This window comes from Lissotriton helveticus, chromosome 9 (assembly GCF_964261635.1).
Source record: "Lissotriton helveticus chromosome 9, aLisHel1.1, whole genome shotgun sequence".
NCBI classification, from domain to species: Eukaryota; Metazoa; Chordata; class Amphibia; order Caudata; family Salamandridae; genus Lissotriton; species Lissotriton helveticus.
This window is the reverse complement of record NC_136070.1, coordinates 399,091,575-399,109,643: the sequence shown is the minus strand read 5'-3', so window position 1 is coordinate 399,109,643 and position 18,069 is coordinate 399,091,575. Positions and strand designations below refer to the sequence as shown.

General features: G+C 47.6%; 1 protein-coding gene across 2 annotated transcripts in view; it reads right to left on the bottom strand.

Annotated features, from left to right (window-relative positions):
* Window positions 1-1,275: 1,275 nt before the first annotated feature.
* Window positions 1,276-18,069, bottom strand: part of LOC144781361 (cholesterol 24-hydroxylase-like) — a 321,568-nt gene continuing 304,774 nt past the window's right edge. For both annotated transcript variants that reach the window (XM_078660152.1, XM_078660151.1), the window contains exons 14-15: window positions 3,761-3,827; window positions 1,276-1,621 (exon numbers count right to left, since the gene is read on the bottom strand). In XM_078660152.1, coding sequence (XP_078516278.1) covers window positions 1,463-1,621; window positions 3,761-3,827 — 226 coding nt within the window. In that variant the 3' untranslated portion in view covers window positions 1,276-1,462. The remainder of the gene's footprint in view (window positions 1,622-3,760; window positions 3,828-18,069) is intronic.

Here is an 18,069-nt window from a genome sequence, read left to right as displayed (position 1 = left end):
GTTGTTGCAGTTCATCTATTCTACACTAGAATAACAACTGTTCAATAAAGTCTTATTGACAAACACTCTGTATGTTTATTCTGTGTATCTCAGAGACAAACTAAGTGAGCATGAGTGACTGAGTGAAAGGTAGTATATTGTTTCCACGATTCTGAGGGTCAGGGTTGTCATGTTCTGAGGTTGCCAAGAACTATTCTCTCCCTGATAAGAGGAGATTCTAGTGGCACTGTGAGCTAGCTGATACAGAAAGGCCAACATACCCGGTGGGGGTGCATGGATTCAGTCTGCCACCGATCCCACAGTTTATGTTATCCAAACCCACAGATCCTGCATAGGTTATATAGGAACTACACAACAATCTTTAAAAAAGTTAATTACTAAAGTAGTGCATCAGAAGTCGCAAATGGCAGACAAAAAAAGTTGGCTCTTTGCATGCATGTCTGTACGGTTTTAAAAAATTATGACTTGGGGGTTCGCAACTTACTTTTAGTGTTTGCATGTAAAAACCTGTTAAACAAAATCTCACTCAATATAGGTTGGGTGGTCTGCCAACCCTGGACTACATACCTGCAAGGCCCTTCCAACATCACAAGGACTGATCTATTGCCTAGATATTATGTCCAATCATAGTTTTACATGAAACTCAGAGCTGACCAATCGATAAGATGCCATCTAGATATCCCGCATTACATAAAAGATTAAATGTAAGTTTGGAAATAGCCCTTGATTAAAAAATGGACAGATTGGATTTCTTTTATATTGTTTTTATCTATGATCAAATCATGATCTTTATAAAGATTTATTAGAGATGTGTAATGCTAACTGATGCAAGCAATGTGTGTATTTATTTCTTCTTGGCTGTATGGTTTTAATTAACTAAGACATGAATACACATTACTTACTTACTTCCTTATTCACATGGTCAACTTATGTTGACATCAAAGAGGAGTGGCCAGTGTCAGTAGCTGGTAGATGCTTAGCTGTTCCTGGCACTGCATTTGCTACCACTGCTCCCAAGGGTCATGATGCTGGTGACAGGAACAGAAAGTAAATAAGGGCTAAAGAGGCTCTTGTCGCCTGATTCCACTTGTTTCCATTCCTCTAGCCGCTCACTACCAAAAAGGAGAACATTTATGTCATGGGGCAGGGCAAGGGTGACAAGCTAGTTGGTGCCACTTCCTCTATCTGACATTTTGTTGCAGACACACTTAACAAATGACCCTTTCAGTAGGCCGGTTCAACAGTTAGAGGTTACTTGACAGCCACAAAGATAAGTGAGATTTAAACAGAGAATTACGTTTTATTCTTCACTGAGTAAACTGCAATCATCGAAGCCCCACAAAGAAGTTCACCTCAGTGTGGCAGGCACATTTCTACTGGTCAAAAAAATTATTTGTCGATTAGAAACTAGAATGCAAACGTTTAACTGGACACATAGAAAAACAAACACAAAACATGTCAATCACTTGGAACCCTTTGTATTTGTTCTGGGTGTTATTCTGCAGATCACACCATCATGTGGCCTAAGTGAGCCTGTGTCCATAATCTTGAAGCTCTGTCCTGGGACCAGTTCGAACTCAAATCTCTGCAAAAGCTTTGCCATCACCACTTTGGCCTCCATCTTGGGGAACAAAAGACACGAAGCAGAGATTAACAAATGAAAAGTGAATATATATGAGACCCGGATTTACAATTGTGCTTCATTTTAAATTATCTAAATACACCAAAATCAACAACCTGTAGAAAATGTGTTTTTATGTATTCATGTTGAATAACACGAGTTTAACTAACAGTCTAAATCTACCACGTTAAAACGTATTCAAATAATATTGAAAAGTATCACTCTGCTCGCAGCCACAATAGTTTAATGCTGGATATTTGTGATTAATTCATCACTTTCTTGGCGCTTCTTCAGTCTTTCATTCAAGTTAATAGGAATTTCTCTCTGTTTTCTCATTGCATTGTCCTTGACTTTCTGTGCCCGCTGCTCAATATAGATGCTGTATTCATCCATGTAATAAACTACACGGGAAGGTGACCAAATAATAATGTTTTTATTGCAATCTGGGCCTCTATGATATGGAATTTTAAAGATTTGTGACTCTGGGTTCTTAAGCCACTTATTTTTTTTAAACATGTTTGATTAACATATCAGACAACACAATTGACATTTTTGTAGGTGCATTAAAGGTTATAGTGAAATGACAGGTTAATATATAAATGTAGGTGGCACAAATTAAATAACCGCAATTCAAAAAAGGAAATCTCCTTTATAATTATGCATTTAATTGCAAATAGGGGCATGTCCTACTTAGGAAAATAACAGCATATCTCTATGAAAAGAATACACAATAGACGTGCCCGACAGGAAAATTAGGTTGCTCTATGCCAGTCCTATGGTATGCATTAGTCTGCCAGCTATCTCGAAGAATTACTGACCTTTTCAAGAATGCAGAGCAGGGTAAAGGAGACCTGGCCGTATTACATAAAATGAGCACTAGGGGCGCTAAGATAACACTCAATCTCTGCCTCAGTTTTGGGGTGACTGGTATCTAAATAGCAGGAACTGTGGTATTTTTACCATATAAAACAGTGGCAAATCGTTGCTTGTCACCGGAACCTAAAAACAATGTACTGCTCTTGGTTGGAAATGTAGCAGTATTTATTGACGTATCGGGGAGAGGTGTGGCGCCGCGGCCAGGGCGACTGACGCTGGAATCTGGGGACCACGGTTCGATCCCCGGCTCCGGCGGCAGGTTAGCCCAGCACCATGTGACTCTGGGCAATAGCTCGCTTAATCTTCCCGACGGCCCCCAGCGCCTAGAGACCCTTACGGGTGATTGTGCGCTTTACAAATGTGGACTTTACTTTACTTTACTTTATCTAAAGTGAACAGCACGCAGGGCTGGACTGGCTGTAGCGGGCACTGGGCGTTTCCCCGGTGGGCTGCTAGGGTGGGGGGCAGTTTTGGGCCCCTGGGGGGCCATTTTTGTTACCGGGCATCGGCAATATTGGCCCCCTGTAACAAAATCGGCCGAAACCGGCCCTCTCAAACTGCTCGGCTGCACATCCCTCACACCAGGGGGGGGACGGTTGAGCAGTTTGCCACAGCCGGTTTCGGTTCCTAGTTCGGCCTTGACAGCACGACATAGCAACATAACAATACAACAAGACACACCACAACAAAAACGTCAAAATAAAACGCAACATCCCAATCACAATAGCACACAACAGCACATTTTAATAATGCTGCAATAAACATAGCAGTACAAACAACAACAGAACCCATCACCACCACAGCAAAATGCCACACAACAAATGTGCAAACACATTTTTGTCACTCATTACCACCTTCACAAACCTGCTTCCATAATAAGGTGGTGAAAGATGTTTGCAACAAGCACTACCTTTAACTTACCACAAAACACATGAAATAGCACAAGTAAAATCTTTTATGATGAGGCCCCTGATGTTCTCACTGGCTTCCACTCTGCCAGTTGCCCCTCTGTACTTCCTTAGCTGAGTATACCCCTTTAGCACGTGCTAAAAAGCTGACTCCCTTATATGAGGGACTCTAAATTGAGCACCAGCATGACGAAATTCTCGTCAGAAAATGTTAATTATGAAAAATGTAACAGATTTCTGCATTTCTTAGCAGAGTGACACAAGTGTACGCACAACTTTCCAGAATAGACTACATTGTTGCAGGACTTTAGATTACATTTAGAGTGCGGTAAAATATATTTTTTTAGTTTCTTACCTGGGCAAATATCTGTCCGATGCAGGAACGTGGCCCCAGAGAAAACGGAAAGTATGTATAGTAAGGCCTATTGAAAAATATAAGAATGATTACCTATGAGGATCGTTGACAATTTAGGGATATAGAGAAAATAAATATTTTTTGTTAAATCACAATTCTTGTTAATTATTTTGTAGATTGTAACAGTTAATCTAATACAAGACTGATGGAACTGGCCCTTTTTGAAGGGCTATCCCCAAACATTTTGCTTTCCTCCTGTATTTTTCTGACCCTCTTTTTGTTGACATTAGGACTCTGAGTACTTTACCACTGCTAATCAGTGCTAAAGTGAATTGTCTCTCTTCTTTCAAGCATGGTATGATTTGTTTACACCTGTTTGGACTATTTAATTTACTTGTAAGTCCCTTGTATAGTGGTATCTCATACACTGAGGTACTGTAAATTAATTGATCCTAGTGGGCCTGCAGCACTGCTTGTGCCACCTACAGAAGTAGCCTTTCAAACCTGCCTTTGGTCTGCCAAGGCAGGCACTGCATTTACAGTTTACAGCCACTTTGACCTTGTATTTAAAGTTACTTGTCAAGTCTTAAACTCCCATTTTACTACATATAGGTCACCCTATGGTAGGCCCTAGGTAGCCCTATGGGCAGGGACTGTGTAGATAAAAGGTAGAGCATCCACCTTGATTATGTTGCAAGTCCTGGTAGTAACAAACAGCCTATTTGGTTTTAAACTGCTGTGAGGCCTACTTCTCTTATAGGCTAGCATAGTGAATTCCCTCGTAGGTACTTTAGTGTTAAATCCCGGTCTGAAAGGAGTGCCGTGCTTATGACTATGTGCTTTGCAGCCTGACTCCAATCCACGTCTGGGCCTGGTTGACAGCTACACTTTGTGCATACTTTCCAGACAGCCATCACAAAAGGAGGGTTGGGTGTAACAGGGTGGATTCTGCATTCATCTGCATACTGAATGGACTTCCTGGGCTGGGAGAGAGGGAGGCGGGGTGCACTTACATTTGTATAGGCCATGTCCTGACCTCAACGAAAGGTCTTGTTTACCTCCTACTGTACGCTTGAGCCAGGGCTGAGTTGAAAGGGGGTGTTGTGCACTTCTAAGGTTTCTTTTGAAGGTCCCCCAGATCCAGTGGAGGCCAGCATGGCTCACAGGTGGCAAGGTGCATGCGGGTGGAGGTGGGGGGGTTGGCGCAATGTAAAAATAAAAATAAACACTTACCTTGCCGCCGGGTCCCGCGTCTCTGTTCCTGCTCTCCTCCGTTGGGCTTCAGGAACAGGAAGCACAGCCAGATCCCCTGACCAATCTCAATGCTGCAGTGCAGCATTGTGATTTGTCTGAGCGTCGTGGTTCGTTGCTCAGCCGGGGAATGGGGGCCTGGGCATGTTCTCCACACAGGCTGCAGAACAGGGAAAGTGCACATGACTGTTTGGCCAGTCCCAGGAGGCCGGACACACAGTCATGTGCACATAGGAGTGGGCAAACCATTCCTCCTCTACTCTGCTCCGAGAGCAGAGCAGCTCCACCCTCCTGCCTGCCCACAAAGCAGCACAGAAACATAAAATGATAATAACTAAAAGTTATATCATTTTATGCTTCTGTTATTTGCACTGCTTAAAAGCTGTGGGGGGAGGCTGCTCCACCAGTACAGAGGAACCACCACTGCCCAGATCATAGACATTTTGAGTATAGGTACAGGGGCTCTGGGCCCATGTTTTTAGACACTGTGTGGGACTAATAACCACACGATGCTAGCTCTACATGCTGCACATTGCCAGAGGACTGATAGGAGGAACCACCATTGGACTTAAATTGCTCTGTAGTGCTGACCTGCTGGCTGCTGGGGCTGAGAACTGTCACATTTCTACAAGGACCCTTGTGCTTGTCTGTCTGCATTTGTTCTGCTTTAGTGACCCCTAGTTGTTCTCCAGGAGCTGGTTGGCTGCTTCCCCCACCCCAGCTCATATGGGAAGCCTAGGGTCCTGGAGGATACCACATTATGCAACTTGGCTCCGCTCTGGGGCATGCCCTGTGTCCTTCCACTCAGCGCTCGGGGAATGCTGTGGATGGCCCCTTTGTCCCAGAGTGGGCATGTGCTGAGCGCTGCATTTCTGACCAGCCTAGCGCATGATCAGCACTCTGAGAGGCCTGAGGATTGTTGTGGTTATTTGCCTCAACACATCAGAGTTCATCGCTTAGCCACAGAGTCAGGAGGAAGTGGCTTTTTAAGTAGAAGCCGGAACTGAGTTGTGCCTACTTTGCTGCGCTGTGCTCTGGCAGTGAGGAGCATTACTGCTGAGCCGATGGGACCGGCCTACCCCGCTCGTGAATTGTGCTGCCTAGTGGTGTGCAGAGTCCACAAGCCACGCCTTGTGTTGACTACAATCATCCCCAGTGTGCGACCAGCGTCACAGTGCCGAAGTAAGCCCTGCTCTGCATCGACCATGAAGGCCAGATGGCTCTGGGGGCCTTATTTATATGGGGTAAAACCCTCAACAGAGGTCCCGATCCTGTTTATGTTACAAACTACCCTAACATCAGTAGAAGGAGTGAAGAGGCTCCTGTACCATACAGGGAATCCCTAAATGACAGCATAATATGTAGTAGGGGGGAAGGTATACTGTCTTCTATGCTCCTATGGTGATTTCTTATGATCCATACACTGCTAGTGATATTTAGTGATGAATGTTGCATATCATGCCCTGATGGTTAATGTATATTGTTTTGGATTCGCCTTGTATGCACTGTATTCATGATTCATGCTTTATGTTCCTAACCTATTGCATTTCATGTCTGAAGGTTCTAAAAGATATTGTTTTGATTCTTGTGCTGTTCTGGAGAACAGTTATTACTTCAGATCTGCATTATAGTTTTTATGATTAGGTCATTTTGGTCTATGATTATATACAAAATATACTATATAATTTTATATAATAGTGTGTGGAATCTCGTTTGTGGTGTATTTATTGTGTTACTGGTGTGAGTTTGTTGCGTAAGCAATTTATGCATTGGCTCTGGGATAAGCTTGACTGCTCTTGCCAAGCTGTTAAGCTATCAAGGCATGAACACGAGTGATCTTTAGTGTGTAGCCTACTTGCCCTGACTAGAGTGGTAGGTTCTGCCTCACTTAGGAGCAGAATGCAGCACAGATAGAAAGAGGAAGTAACAAGAAAAAATAAAGATATTTCTTCTTCTTATTCCTCCCATGGGAAGGCATAGCATTTTGGCGCATTCCCAGGTCTACCAGCATTTGTAAATTTGGGAATGCGTCCTTGGAAGTTGTGTTGGAACATCCAAGCAACGCCCATGGAACGCCTTCCCTGGGCATAGTAACAGAATGCAGTGATTTCCGCTACATTGTGTTACTCTTGATTTATCAAGCCACTCAGGGCCATGCAAAGTGTCCTTTCATTACTTGATATATCACATTTAGAGGCTGCCTCACGCATGCACCATGTTGTGTGTTGCAAAAATGACGCAACCCCCTTGATATAGAGCCCGGGAGATCTATGGTCAACATATGTCAGTATCTGGATTGATTGTGAACAAAATTATTGGTAGAAACACTGACAAAAATTGAAATAACTGATTTGAAAGTAACACTAATCTTTGTAATAAGCATCACAAGTTGCACTGAGCAGATGAAATCGCATGAACTTTTTATAGCGAAAAATCCGGTCTATTTGAATGGAGCAACAATCTTGGAATATTACATTTTGTCTGATTACTATGAGTGTTATACTCCTGTGGTATGCATTTGTGATATATTAGTAAATCTGGCAAGTAACTCAAGAAATGTATATGTCTGTAGTTAGTCTGTAACTTGTAAGCTGAGTTAGGTAGTGTCAAAATAGTACAAATACCAATAAATGGTATATTTTATGACACTTAAAAAGGAAATAAAATAAATTCAGTATGCTGAGTGTTAGAAATTGAGGTTTCTGGTTGGCAGAGTATACACTCTGTCCAAGCAGGAGCCACAGCTCTAGTCAGGGTAAGTCAGATAACTAACATGAATTAGTCTGAGTGCACCCTCTGGTAGTTTGGCACTGAACAGTCAGGCTTAGCTTAAGAGGCAATTTGTAAATTATTTGTGCAACACTTAAATTACCGTAACACAGTGAAAACATCCCAAGAAGACTCCACAGTTTAGAAAAATAGAGAATATTTACCTGAGCAAAACAAGACCAAAATGACAAAAATCCAACCAGTAGAAGTTCAGATATGATTTATTTAAAGATTATATCCAAAACCAGTGCTAAGAAGTCTGAGGTGCTAAAAGGTTACTTGAGATCACGCGGTTACTTGAGATCGCACTAGACCAGCGTAAGTCCAAAGTTCAGGCCGATCGCGATGGAAGGCAAGTCGGCTACAGGACCCACACAGGGCCCGCTGAACAAGTGCTTTGTACGGCGCAAGCGCCAGCATCGAGGACCTACTGTGTTTGTTCCGATTCAAGCAGTTGGATCAATGCGTCAGAGTCAAGCCTCGCAGTCATTGGCGAGGGGTCGGTGCTGCGTTGGAGTCAAACCTACTAGCAGCATTTTTGGATCATCTTTGCATCATCGAACCTCGGCAGATCCAACCTCTGAGGTTGGTTCTGCCAACTGTACCAGGACTAGAAGGGGCACCTCAGGCAAGGGTAGGACTCACAGATGATAGAGTTCAGCAGCACTAGCAGAGTTGCAAGACGTCTTTTGTGATCCTGAGACTTCAGAGAGCGTCTCACTTCCAGGCAAGAAACAGCAGGCAGCAGGCCAACACAGCAATGCGCATAGCAAAGTGGCAGTCCTTCCAGGCAGAATGTCCTTGGTTCCAGCAATGTTCTGATTTGCTGGTGTCAGGGATCCAGTACTTATGCCCAAATGTGCCTCTGAAGTGGGGGTGACATCAAAGAGGCCTTTGAAGATCACAAGGTCCCAGCCTTTCCTGCCCTGGCTCCAGACTCACAACAGGGGAGACGCAGCTCTTTGTGTAGGGATAAGCACAACACAATTCAGGTGCAAGTTTCATCTCCGCCCTCCCGATCTACCTCAGGAAGGTCCATCAAGCTGCTGATGGAACATCAGTATGCAAAAGTCGCACCCCTTTTCCCTTCGTGTAACTCTCTAGAGGGAATGCACAAAGTCCAGCTGTCACCCTATGCAGATGTGTATTCAGAAACAGGCAGAGGCACAGAATGATTCAAGTAAGTAAATGCCAGCTTTCTAAAAGTGGCATTTCCAGACTTACAATTTCAAATCCAACTTCACCATAAGTTGTGATTCTAAATTATAAGTCAGGACACCAAACTAAAAATCTCTATCTTTTCCCAATTGGAAATGACACATAAAAGGCTAGTGGATATTTACAAAGCTACACAAGGAACGATTTGCGCTGCCTTGTGTGGCTTTGTAAAGAAATAGAAGACAAAGCAGGGAGGTACGCTGCCTTGTGTTACTTTTCATTCTACGTTTGTAAACCTGGTATTATGTGAAATCCCTACGCCTCCCAGAGGATGGCTTAATGAGGAGTCAAAACTTTTTTTCTCCTTGTATTTCCTCTTTCTATGTGTGATGCATTCTGTAGCATACATAGGAAAAGGAAAATGCCTTGAGGGATTTTTTTTTGTGCAGGAAAGTATCCCTTCCTACACAAAAACAATTCTTCTGGTAAAACAGGCAATGGTGCAAGAATGCTTGTGTTGGCGTTAGGCAGCTTCAAGTGTTTCAGCGCTATCAGAGAGCAGAAGTGCACCATTTCTTTCTAGATATGGTACATTTGTGATCTCCCCCTTCATGCAGTGCAGCAAGTTGCCTAGCTGCACTGTGTTGCATGACAGATTAGTAAATCTGGCTCGACAGGGTCTGATATTGTAATAAGATTTTAAGCTATAAGCTAGGTGGCGCACGACCAAGATGGCCGCACGCCAGTGAGGCTCTGGCTGCTTGGCAGCATGATCCTGCAGTTATCCTCTGTCACTGACTGCTAATCCTGTTTGCAGACACTGGAAACTGCTCCCCTACCCACCCGCTAATTCCAGAGCCTTTTGTGAGGGCGGATGTCTCTCCCTGTGGACACCAGGGCCGGCGGATGGGCGGAGCGGGATGGACGCCGTCTGACGCCTGAAACTCTGCCCTGCTGCGGGAGGCACTCAAGCTTCGTGATCGGCAGGCCCCCGGCGGCTGGCACGCTCGGAGGAAAGTGAGAGGCTGTTGGCCTGCCGGGCCTTAAAGAGCTCTTCTGACCGGGGGACGTGGGACAGAAACCCTCTCCAAAATGCTCCAATCCCCGGCTCCGATGCTCCTGTACTAGATGCTGCGGGAGGCTCACACTGGGTGCTAGTGGCCTTTCGAGATTGTGCGGAGACTGCTGTGCTTGCCATACGGAATGCGCCCTGATTTCCATAGACCACCCCTGCATCCTGACGCGCCGTACTGCGCCTCAGAGGGAACGAGACCAACCCACTTTACTTGTTGCCACTATCCCACTGCTGTGAGGCTTAATACAGCATAGTGTATTGACCATCCAACTGCTATGGAGGCGCCCCGCGCTGTACCCATGATGGGGAGCTGAACGTGTGCTGTGAGCAGTCGACTATTGTGGTCTATGGGGCACTCATACCACTCGTCCAATTACACACTACTGTGCATTCCAACTGTGTGGATCCGCCGCTGTGGAAGACATCTGCTACCGGGTGGGCGCTGATGTGCTACTGTTCAGTGTACCAGCGGAGGGGGCTGCCTGGATCTCGCTGCATGGGCCCTCATCCTAGCTCAGGTAGGGTCCCTTATCTGTTGGTGAGAGGGGTTCTCTGGTAACCCAGGGGGTGCCAAAATACAGCTATCAAGAACGACCTGCCCGCATGTATTGATTTGGCTTTGAGGCCCCCCTATCCAAGAGTGCCAAGACTCCCTGCCCGTCTCTGAGTTACGAGGTCACCCCGAGGAGTAGATCACAGATTCTGAAGCTTCCTCCCCTGTGCCCCTACTTTTCCGCTGCTGCAATGGGGAAGCCGGATAGCCGCCAGCCTAGACTGGTGTTCGATGCCAAGAAAGTTGCCATGCACTCTGCCTCAGAGGACTCGATCCAGTCAGTTGGAGAGGCATTGCAGGAGCAGGCTTCGCCCCCCGGGGACGAGGTTAAAATACTGCTCCTCGCCCTGCAACATAGCCTGACTGACCTTTCAGGGAAGATAGACACAATGAACAGCCGATTGGACTTCCTAGTCCAGAAGGTGGACAAGCATGATGGGCAGAACAAAGAAGAGGAGCGGCGTATATCAGATAATGAGGATACCACTTCGCAGCTGCAGCTTCCTGTGGCGCAAATGGAAAACCTTCTTAAAGTCATCGCTGCCAAGAATGAAGTCCTCGAAATCCGCAGCCGCCGGAACAACATCCGAATAATAGGTATACCGGAAAGCACCAACACGGTCCGCATGGATGAGTATGTTGAACGACTAATGCCAGGTGCCTGCGAGGATGACCCGTTCTCTGCGCAGATTATTGTGGAGAGGACACCCCGACCTATTGTGTCTCGTCGCCTTAATTATTAAGACCAGGATGCTGCGCTGAAGCTGGCCTGTGATCATAAGATGCTACGATATGAGAGCGTGGAGTTCCCCATCTTCCATGATTTCATCGTCGAGGCAGACGGGCTGAGGGCTTTAAAAGGAATCCAGCAGCGTGGGACGAGTGGCGGTGAGTGAGCAGTGGCAGGGCTCACAGCTGCTTTGCGCGCTGTTACTGTGATTTTAATTGTGGGCACGTAGTGTTTTTATGGACTGTGCTGCACTGTATATTGTATTTTAAAAACTGTACTTTTGCACGGAAAACGGCTGCACTTTTAGCGGTGTCTCCGCTGGAGTCAAGCCCTTAGTGGGCTGAGGCTTCTTGAATCCCCCCCCGGACTCCCCGACTCACCAGACGCATTGGGGTGCCTGTCTTGTCTTCCCTCCTCCACGCCTCGGTCCGACAGGGTGGCTAGCACCGTTGAGCGGAGGGCGTGGAGGTGAGAGACAGGCACTTCCGCCTCCGCCTGCGAGTGACCGGTTAGCGGTCTAGTCGCGGTGAGGCAGACGGGCTGAGGGCTTTAAAAGGAGGAGGTCATTCCGGAAGCGCAGCGGACGAGCGCAGCGGGCGCGACGAAGGCGCGCCGAAGTGTCGCCAAAGTCGAGCCCGTCTGCGCCCGTCCGCGGCCGACAGCCGGCTAGGGCGACAACCCCTGGTCGTAAGATCCGCTGGTCTAAGGATCAACTCCTTGGCTTCCGTCCTCGCACTGCCTCCTTATGTATGCATGGCATGACGAGTGACAAAAGGAAATGTCCTCACTGCGGTTACCATTTTACTACTCTGTTGCGGGACACCACGGAGCAAGCACTTGCCTGTGGCCTCCTAAATGTAAGGTCACTACGCAAACATAGACTTGATGTTTATGAGCTGATTCTTGATAAAAAGTTCGACCTACTGTTTCTTACGGAAACTTGGTTAGACCAGTTTTCCGACTCGGACATTATCGAGGCCACGCCGGAGAATTATTCTTGGGTTAGGCAGGATAGGCCTGAGGGGGTGGGAGGGGGGATTGCTATTATTTTTCGAAACACTTTGGGATGTTGTCTAGAGCGCACGCTGATTGTGGAGAGTGAGGCGGGTGTTTTCACTATTCAAATCAATGGGGGCACGACGATCAAAGGCTGTCTGGTTTATCGGCCGCCAGGGGCATGCACAAAGTTTAGAGAGAGCCTGCTAGAAAGCCTTATGGAGGCTACCCTACGCAGGGATACATTTCTCCTATTAGGAGACCTGAACCTGCATTTAAACTGCCCAGAGGAAACAGGGGTTAAGGACTTCTGTCGGGATATGCTAGCTCTTCAACTGGAACTGAAGCTATTGGACCCCACGCACCGCCAGGGACATCTTCTGGACCCGGTTTATGCTAACTGGGGAGGTGTGGAGGTGTCAGGAATAGAGCCGATCCCTTGGACAGACCACTTTTTGGTGGCATTCTCCATACAGAGCTTAAAATCCAATAAAGCCAGTCAGGTACCCCTTAACTATCTGAGGAGGAAGTGGGCGAAATTCTCGGTGGAGGATTTCAACCAAGCTCTAAGTAGGGGTGGTCAGCCTGGTGGCGAAGACATAGAAACAGCGGTCTCTAACCTGAATCAGCGCATTACTGAAGCGCTTGACCAGACAGCTCCACTCTGCCGCACATCCACAGGTGCCCGGAAAGAACGATCAGCCCCATGGTATAGTGGTGAGCTGAGGTTAACAAAGGCAGATTGCAGGCGAGCTGAAAAAGTCTGGAGGGTGTCTTATGACAATCAGGCTAGAGAGCTGTTCTTGGAAAAAAGGCGCCTGCACCATAGGCTGATTAAAAAGTCTAAGGCAGCCTACTATGCAGGACAAATCTTGGGGTCGGAGAATTCAGCCAAAGAACTCTTCGGTATTTACAAGTCTCTGACCACGGTAAATTCACCTACTGAGCCGGAGAGTTCCTCAACGGAGTCATGTGACCGAATTGCCGAATATTTTTCGACTAAAGTCGAAAAGATCTACTCGACTTTCCCGAATCCACCGACTGGGATTGACTGCGAGGCAGTATTTGGGGACACGGAGCCGGCAGGGCATCTTACTAACTTTCACACCCCCCCATTTGAGGATTTAGTAGTGGTGTGTCGCTCTGTCAAATCAGGGTCCCCATGGGATCCAGTGTCACCCAAACGCCTGGCGGACAGACTTGAAGTTCTGGAGCCTTATATGAGGCATGTCCTGGACATTTCCTTCGGTTCGGGGAAGCTGCCTGAGGGGTGGAAACAGGCGGTGGTGCTCCCGCTTCGGAAGAAACCCCATTTAGGCTTTGAGGTATTAGAGAATCTGAGGCCCATCTCCCTCCTGCCTTTTCTGTCCAAGGTGGCAGAAAAGGTGGTCAATACCCAAATCATGAAGCATGTGGAAGAGACGGGATTGCTTCATGCGACGCAGTTTGGTTTCAGACCACGCCATTCCACCGAGTCTGCCCTCCTTATGGCTACGGAACATCTGAGGGAGGGTGTGGATGCAGGCCAAACTATGGCCTTGATCCTGTTGGACCTCAGCGCGGCGTTCGACACTGTAGCTCATAACATCTTGCTACAGTGTCTGAACAGAGGTGGCATCTCTGGCACCGCGCTGAGATGGATCCAGGACTTCCTTAAGGGGAGAAGCTTTCGAGTCAGGCAAGGAGACTGCTATTCAAAGGGGGTCCCCTTGGGCCAAGGCGTGCCGCAGGGTTCGTCATTGAGCCCGACCCTTTTTAATATGTATGTCGCGCCGGTTGCCTCGATTGTGGAGAGTCATGGTCTCCAACTAGTTTCATATGCCGACGATACGCAGCTGGTGATCTCCCTATCGCACGCGCCCTGTCTTGCTGCCGAAGGCTTCCGCTCGTGCATGAAAGATCTTGCCGAGTGGATGGCTATCAACTGTTTGAAGCTTAATGGCAGCAAGACAGAGGTGCTGGTGGTGGGGAGAGCCCAGTCTGCCTGGTCGTCGGCATGGTGGCCACCTTGTCTTGGACCAACCCCAACCCCCTGTCAAGAGGCACGTAATCTGGGGGTGTGGTTTGATGCGGGTCTTACTTTTGGCCCCCAGATCAACCGGGTGGTAGGAGTCTGTTTTGGGATTCTGAAGCAACTGAGAAAGGTCCTAGACTTACTCCCGATCGGTGCCCGTCAAACCCTGGTTCATGCCCTAGTGACAGCTAGGTTGGATTACGGGAACCTGTTGTACCTGGGGGCTCCGGAAAAAAGCATGGCACGCCTGCAAGTGCTGCAGAATGCGGCAGCTCGCTTGATTCTCAGGCTGCCCAAAAGGGCGCCTTCCAAGGCGGCCCTCCAGAAGCTACACTGGCTCCCCGTGAGGAGAAGAGTGGAATATAAAGCCCTCTGCACCTGTCATCGAATCTTGAATGGCAGGGCGCCCGACCCTCTGAATAAACTGATCGAAGTGTATCATCCAACACGAGCGCTTAGATCCGCTGGGGGCGGTCTGCTGAGGATCCCCAGAGTTAAGAAAGCACGCATGGGAGGTAGGTCCTTCAGATGCCTAGCGGCAAGTAACTGGAATAAACTACCAGTGGACCTGCGCTTGGAGCCGGAGGAAGCCAGGTTCCGAGCAAAACTGAAAACATTCCTCTACTCTAAATAAGTGCCCGCTTTGCTGCTGTGCACCCTGCTCGCTGCCTCTCCCTCTTTTAGCGCGTGGACACGCCGGTGTGCGTAACGCAGCGCTCTACAAATATCCCAATAATAATTGCGGTGGAGGAAGCGCTGAAAATTCCATGGAGTCAAGCAAAAACTACGCTCAGCGCAGACCAAGTATGCACTCCTGTACCCAGCGCAATTACGGGTTTCCTACCATGGCAAACACTCCATTTTCACCAATCCACACCAGGTTTTAGAGTTCCTTATATCTGTCCAACGCCGCTCTCCTAGGAGCACCTCCGATGACCACACATCTAGATCACCTTCTCCTCACACTGACTGATTGTCTCAGCAAATGACTTCTTCGTGGTACGCCCTCCTTGACAGTGGCGAAATACTGATGGATTGAAATCCGGTTCTTCGGTGCAGAATCTGAGTATCTGAAGACTATGCACTTTGTATGGAGGGCGCCACTCCTCTCCGAAGTGTTGCACTGTCATCCACTCGACATGAACAGATAAGTGTTTCTCTGGAGTGCAGACTCTGCTTTTTTGTTTGGGTGGGTATACACACATGAGGCAGATGGTTTGTAACTGAACTATGCCAAGCACCCTTCCTTGTCACTTCAGTCCCCTCTGGGGGTTTGTGACACTGCCTGGGCAGGACTAAGGGAAGGGAGGTTTTCCTGCTGCTCTGGCAACCCCCCATATGAACTGAGGTGACGAAGTGAGCTAAAGAATGATGATGGATTCAACCTAGATCTGTGACTGGGGGTAAATGTCTAAAAAGTTTCAGCACTCCATCCATCATCTCCTTGTGTTAGCTTTGTTCACCCTAAGTTGGCAGGGTATGCCCAGGCGTGGGTCCCTTGCTCAATTTTCCACTGGATTCAAGCTAGCCTGGCTGATGAAGGGTGTTACCCAGAAACAGGTCCCAGGATGCTTGTTTCTGGTTCAGGGACAAACTGGCTTGGCAGTTTGGGCTGGACTGTTCCCATGTGGCACATAGTCAAGACTGATTTGCATATAGCTGGGTCTGAACTGAGGTGGCGAAGTGAGCTAAAGAATGATGATGGATTCAACCCAGATCTGTGACTGGGGGTGAGTGTCTGAAAAGTTTCAGTGCTCCGTCCATCATCTCCTTGTGTGCCCCTTCATATGGGCATTCCCCCTTGATTATTGTTTTTTTTCTTTGGGATGCATTACGGATCTACTTGCAAGTGGACTCCATCGTCATGGTCTTTCTGGGTTTTTGTTGGGTGGTACATTCCCAGCACGTGTGGGGTGCTGCTGTGGGAGGGGGTGGGATGGGGAGGTTGTTGTTTTTTAATGGTTCCAATGTAATGTATTGGCAGCTAGACATACCAGCACACTTTGTGGTACATATGCACAGACATTTCCATAAGACATCTTTAGGCACATATCACCTCCGCTGTAATGTCCTTGACCATTGACACACTTCGCATAAATTTACTCATGTGGAATATCAGAGGCCTTGGAGACCCCCGCAAATATGGACAAACCCTTGCCTACCTCGATAGACATCGGATCCACATAGCGGTGTTCCAAAAGACACACACAGACCCCTGTCGATTGCCCTCCTTTGGAGGCAGATGGACGTCGGACAGAGTCTTCTCCTCATATTCAACATATTCATGGGGTACACTGATTGTGGTTAAGAGAAGCACGCCTTTTAGCAACCCGTCTGGCAGACACTGAATGCTCTGGGCACGCTGGGTCCACATTGGTTACACTGGTTTGCTGTTAGGAGCCAAACACTGACGACCCGGACTATTTCACTTCACTATGGGGGCAAATCCTTAGAGTGGGATCTACTCATGTCATCTGGGGGTATTTAAATAATGTATTGTACCGTTGCTCGATAGATCACACCCTCAACCTCATCATTATACCAAAACTCATGAGACTCTGTTACACCTGCTCCCTGAACACGGACTCATTGACGCATGGGGCCATGTACATCCTGCGGGGAGGGAGGGCACATACTACACCACAGCCTGCGCCGCTTGGTCTCGCCTTGACTATTGGATCCTCTCTTGGGGGGTCGCACCTTGGATAGTCTCATTAGAATATATGGCCAGAACTCTCTCAGACCACGCTCCCGTATGCATGAAAATAGCACCCCCCAATTCAATTGCCACTCTATTATCTTGGAGGCTAGCGCTGGAGGCATTACTAGATACCATCTTTCTGATGGAGCTGGGGAAGGAGATCGCAAGTTTCTTTAATCGAAACAAGGGCACAGTCGCACATATGGGCACTCTATAGGAAGCTTTTAAAGTTACAGTGAGGGGTTTCTGTGTGGCAAAAAGTTTTGGGGTCCTTCGACGGCGTAGCGTATGTCAGCTTGAAGGGGAGCTTAAGCAATTGGAAGCAGATATGTGGAGCGAGGCGTCGGGCACCCTGAGGGACGCACTTCACGAAAAACTCACTGAATATAACACTACAGCCGAGCAGGAAGTTCGCTTTCGGGGTATATATTTCACTGATCGTAGATATGAGGAAGGGGAGATGCCCTGCAGAGCGTTTGCGAAGGATATTCATCAGCGTCGCTTCTCTAACTATATTATTGACATACTGGATGCTTCGGGAGAACGCCCCAGAGATAGTCAGGCCATTCTGCCCACATTTACAACTTTTTAGAGAGATCTCTACAGTTCCCGAAGAGCTGAGCCCCCCCGATTTCACTCCTTTTCTGCCAGACATCGCCCTAGGGTGTCTGGGGAATCACCAGCGAGAATTCCTAGCTGAGCCTTTTGAGGGCGACGAGTTTCACAAGGCAATTATGCAAATGACTTCGGGGAAAGCCCCGGGGTCTGATGGTCTCCCATCAACTTCTGCAAGTCCTATAAAGACCTGCTGATCCAGGTGCTGCGGGAGATGTATCTGGAGGCTCAGGAATCTCAAACGCTCCCAGAATCTATGAGAGAGGCATTTATCATCTCTCTCCTGAAGCCTGGCAAACCTGCGGATCAGTGTAATTCGTACAGGCCTCTCTCCTTCATTAATTCTGATACAAAGATCCTAGCAAAACTTCTGGCGAACCGTCTCAGCCTTTTAATGGAGAAGTTAGTGCTGCCTGATCAGGCAGGTTTTATTCCCCGGCAGGTGAC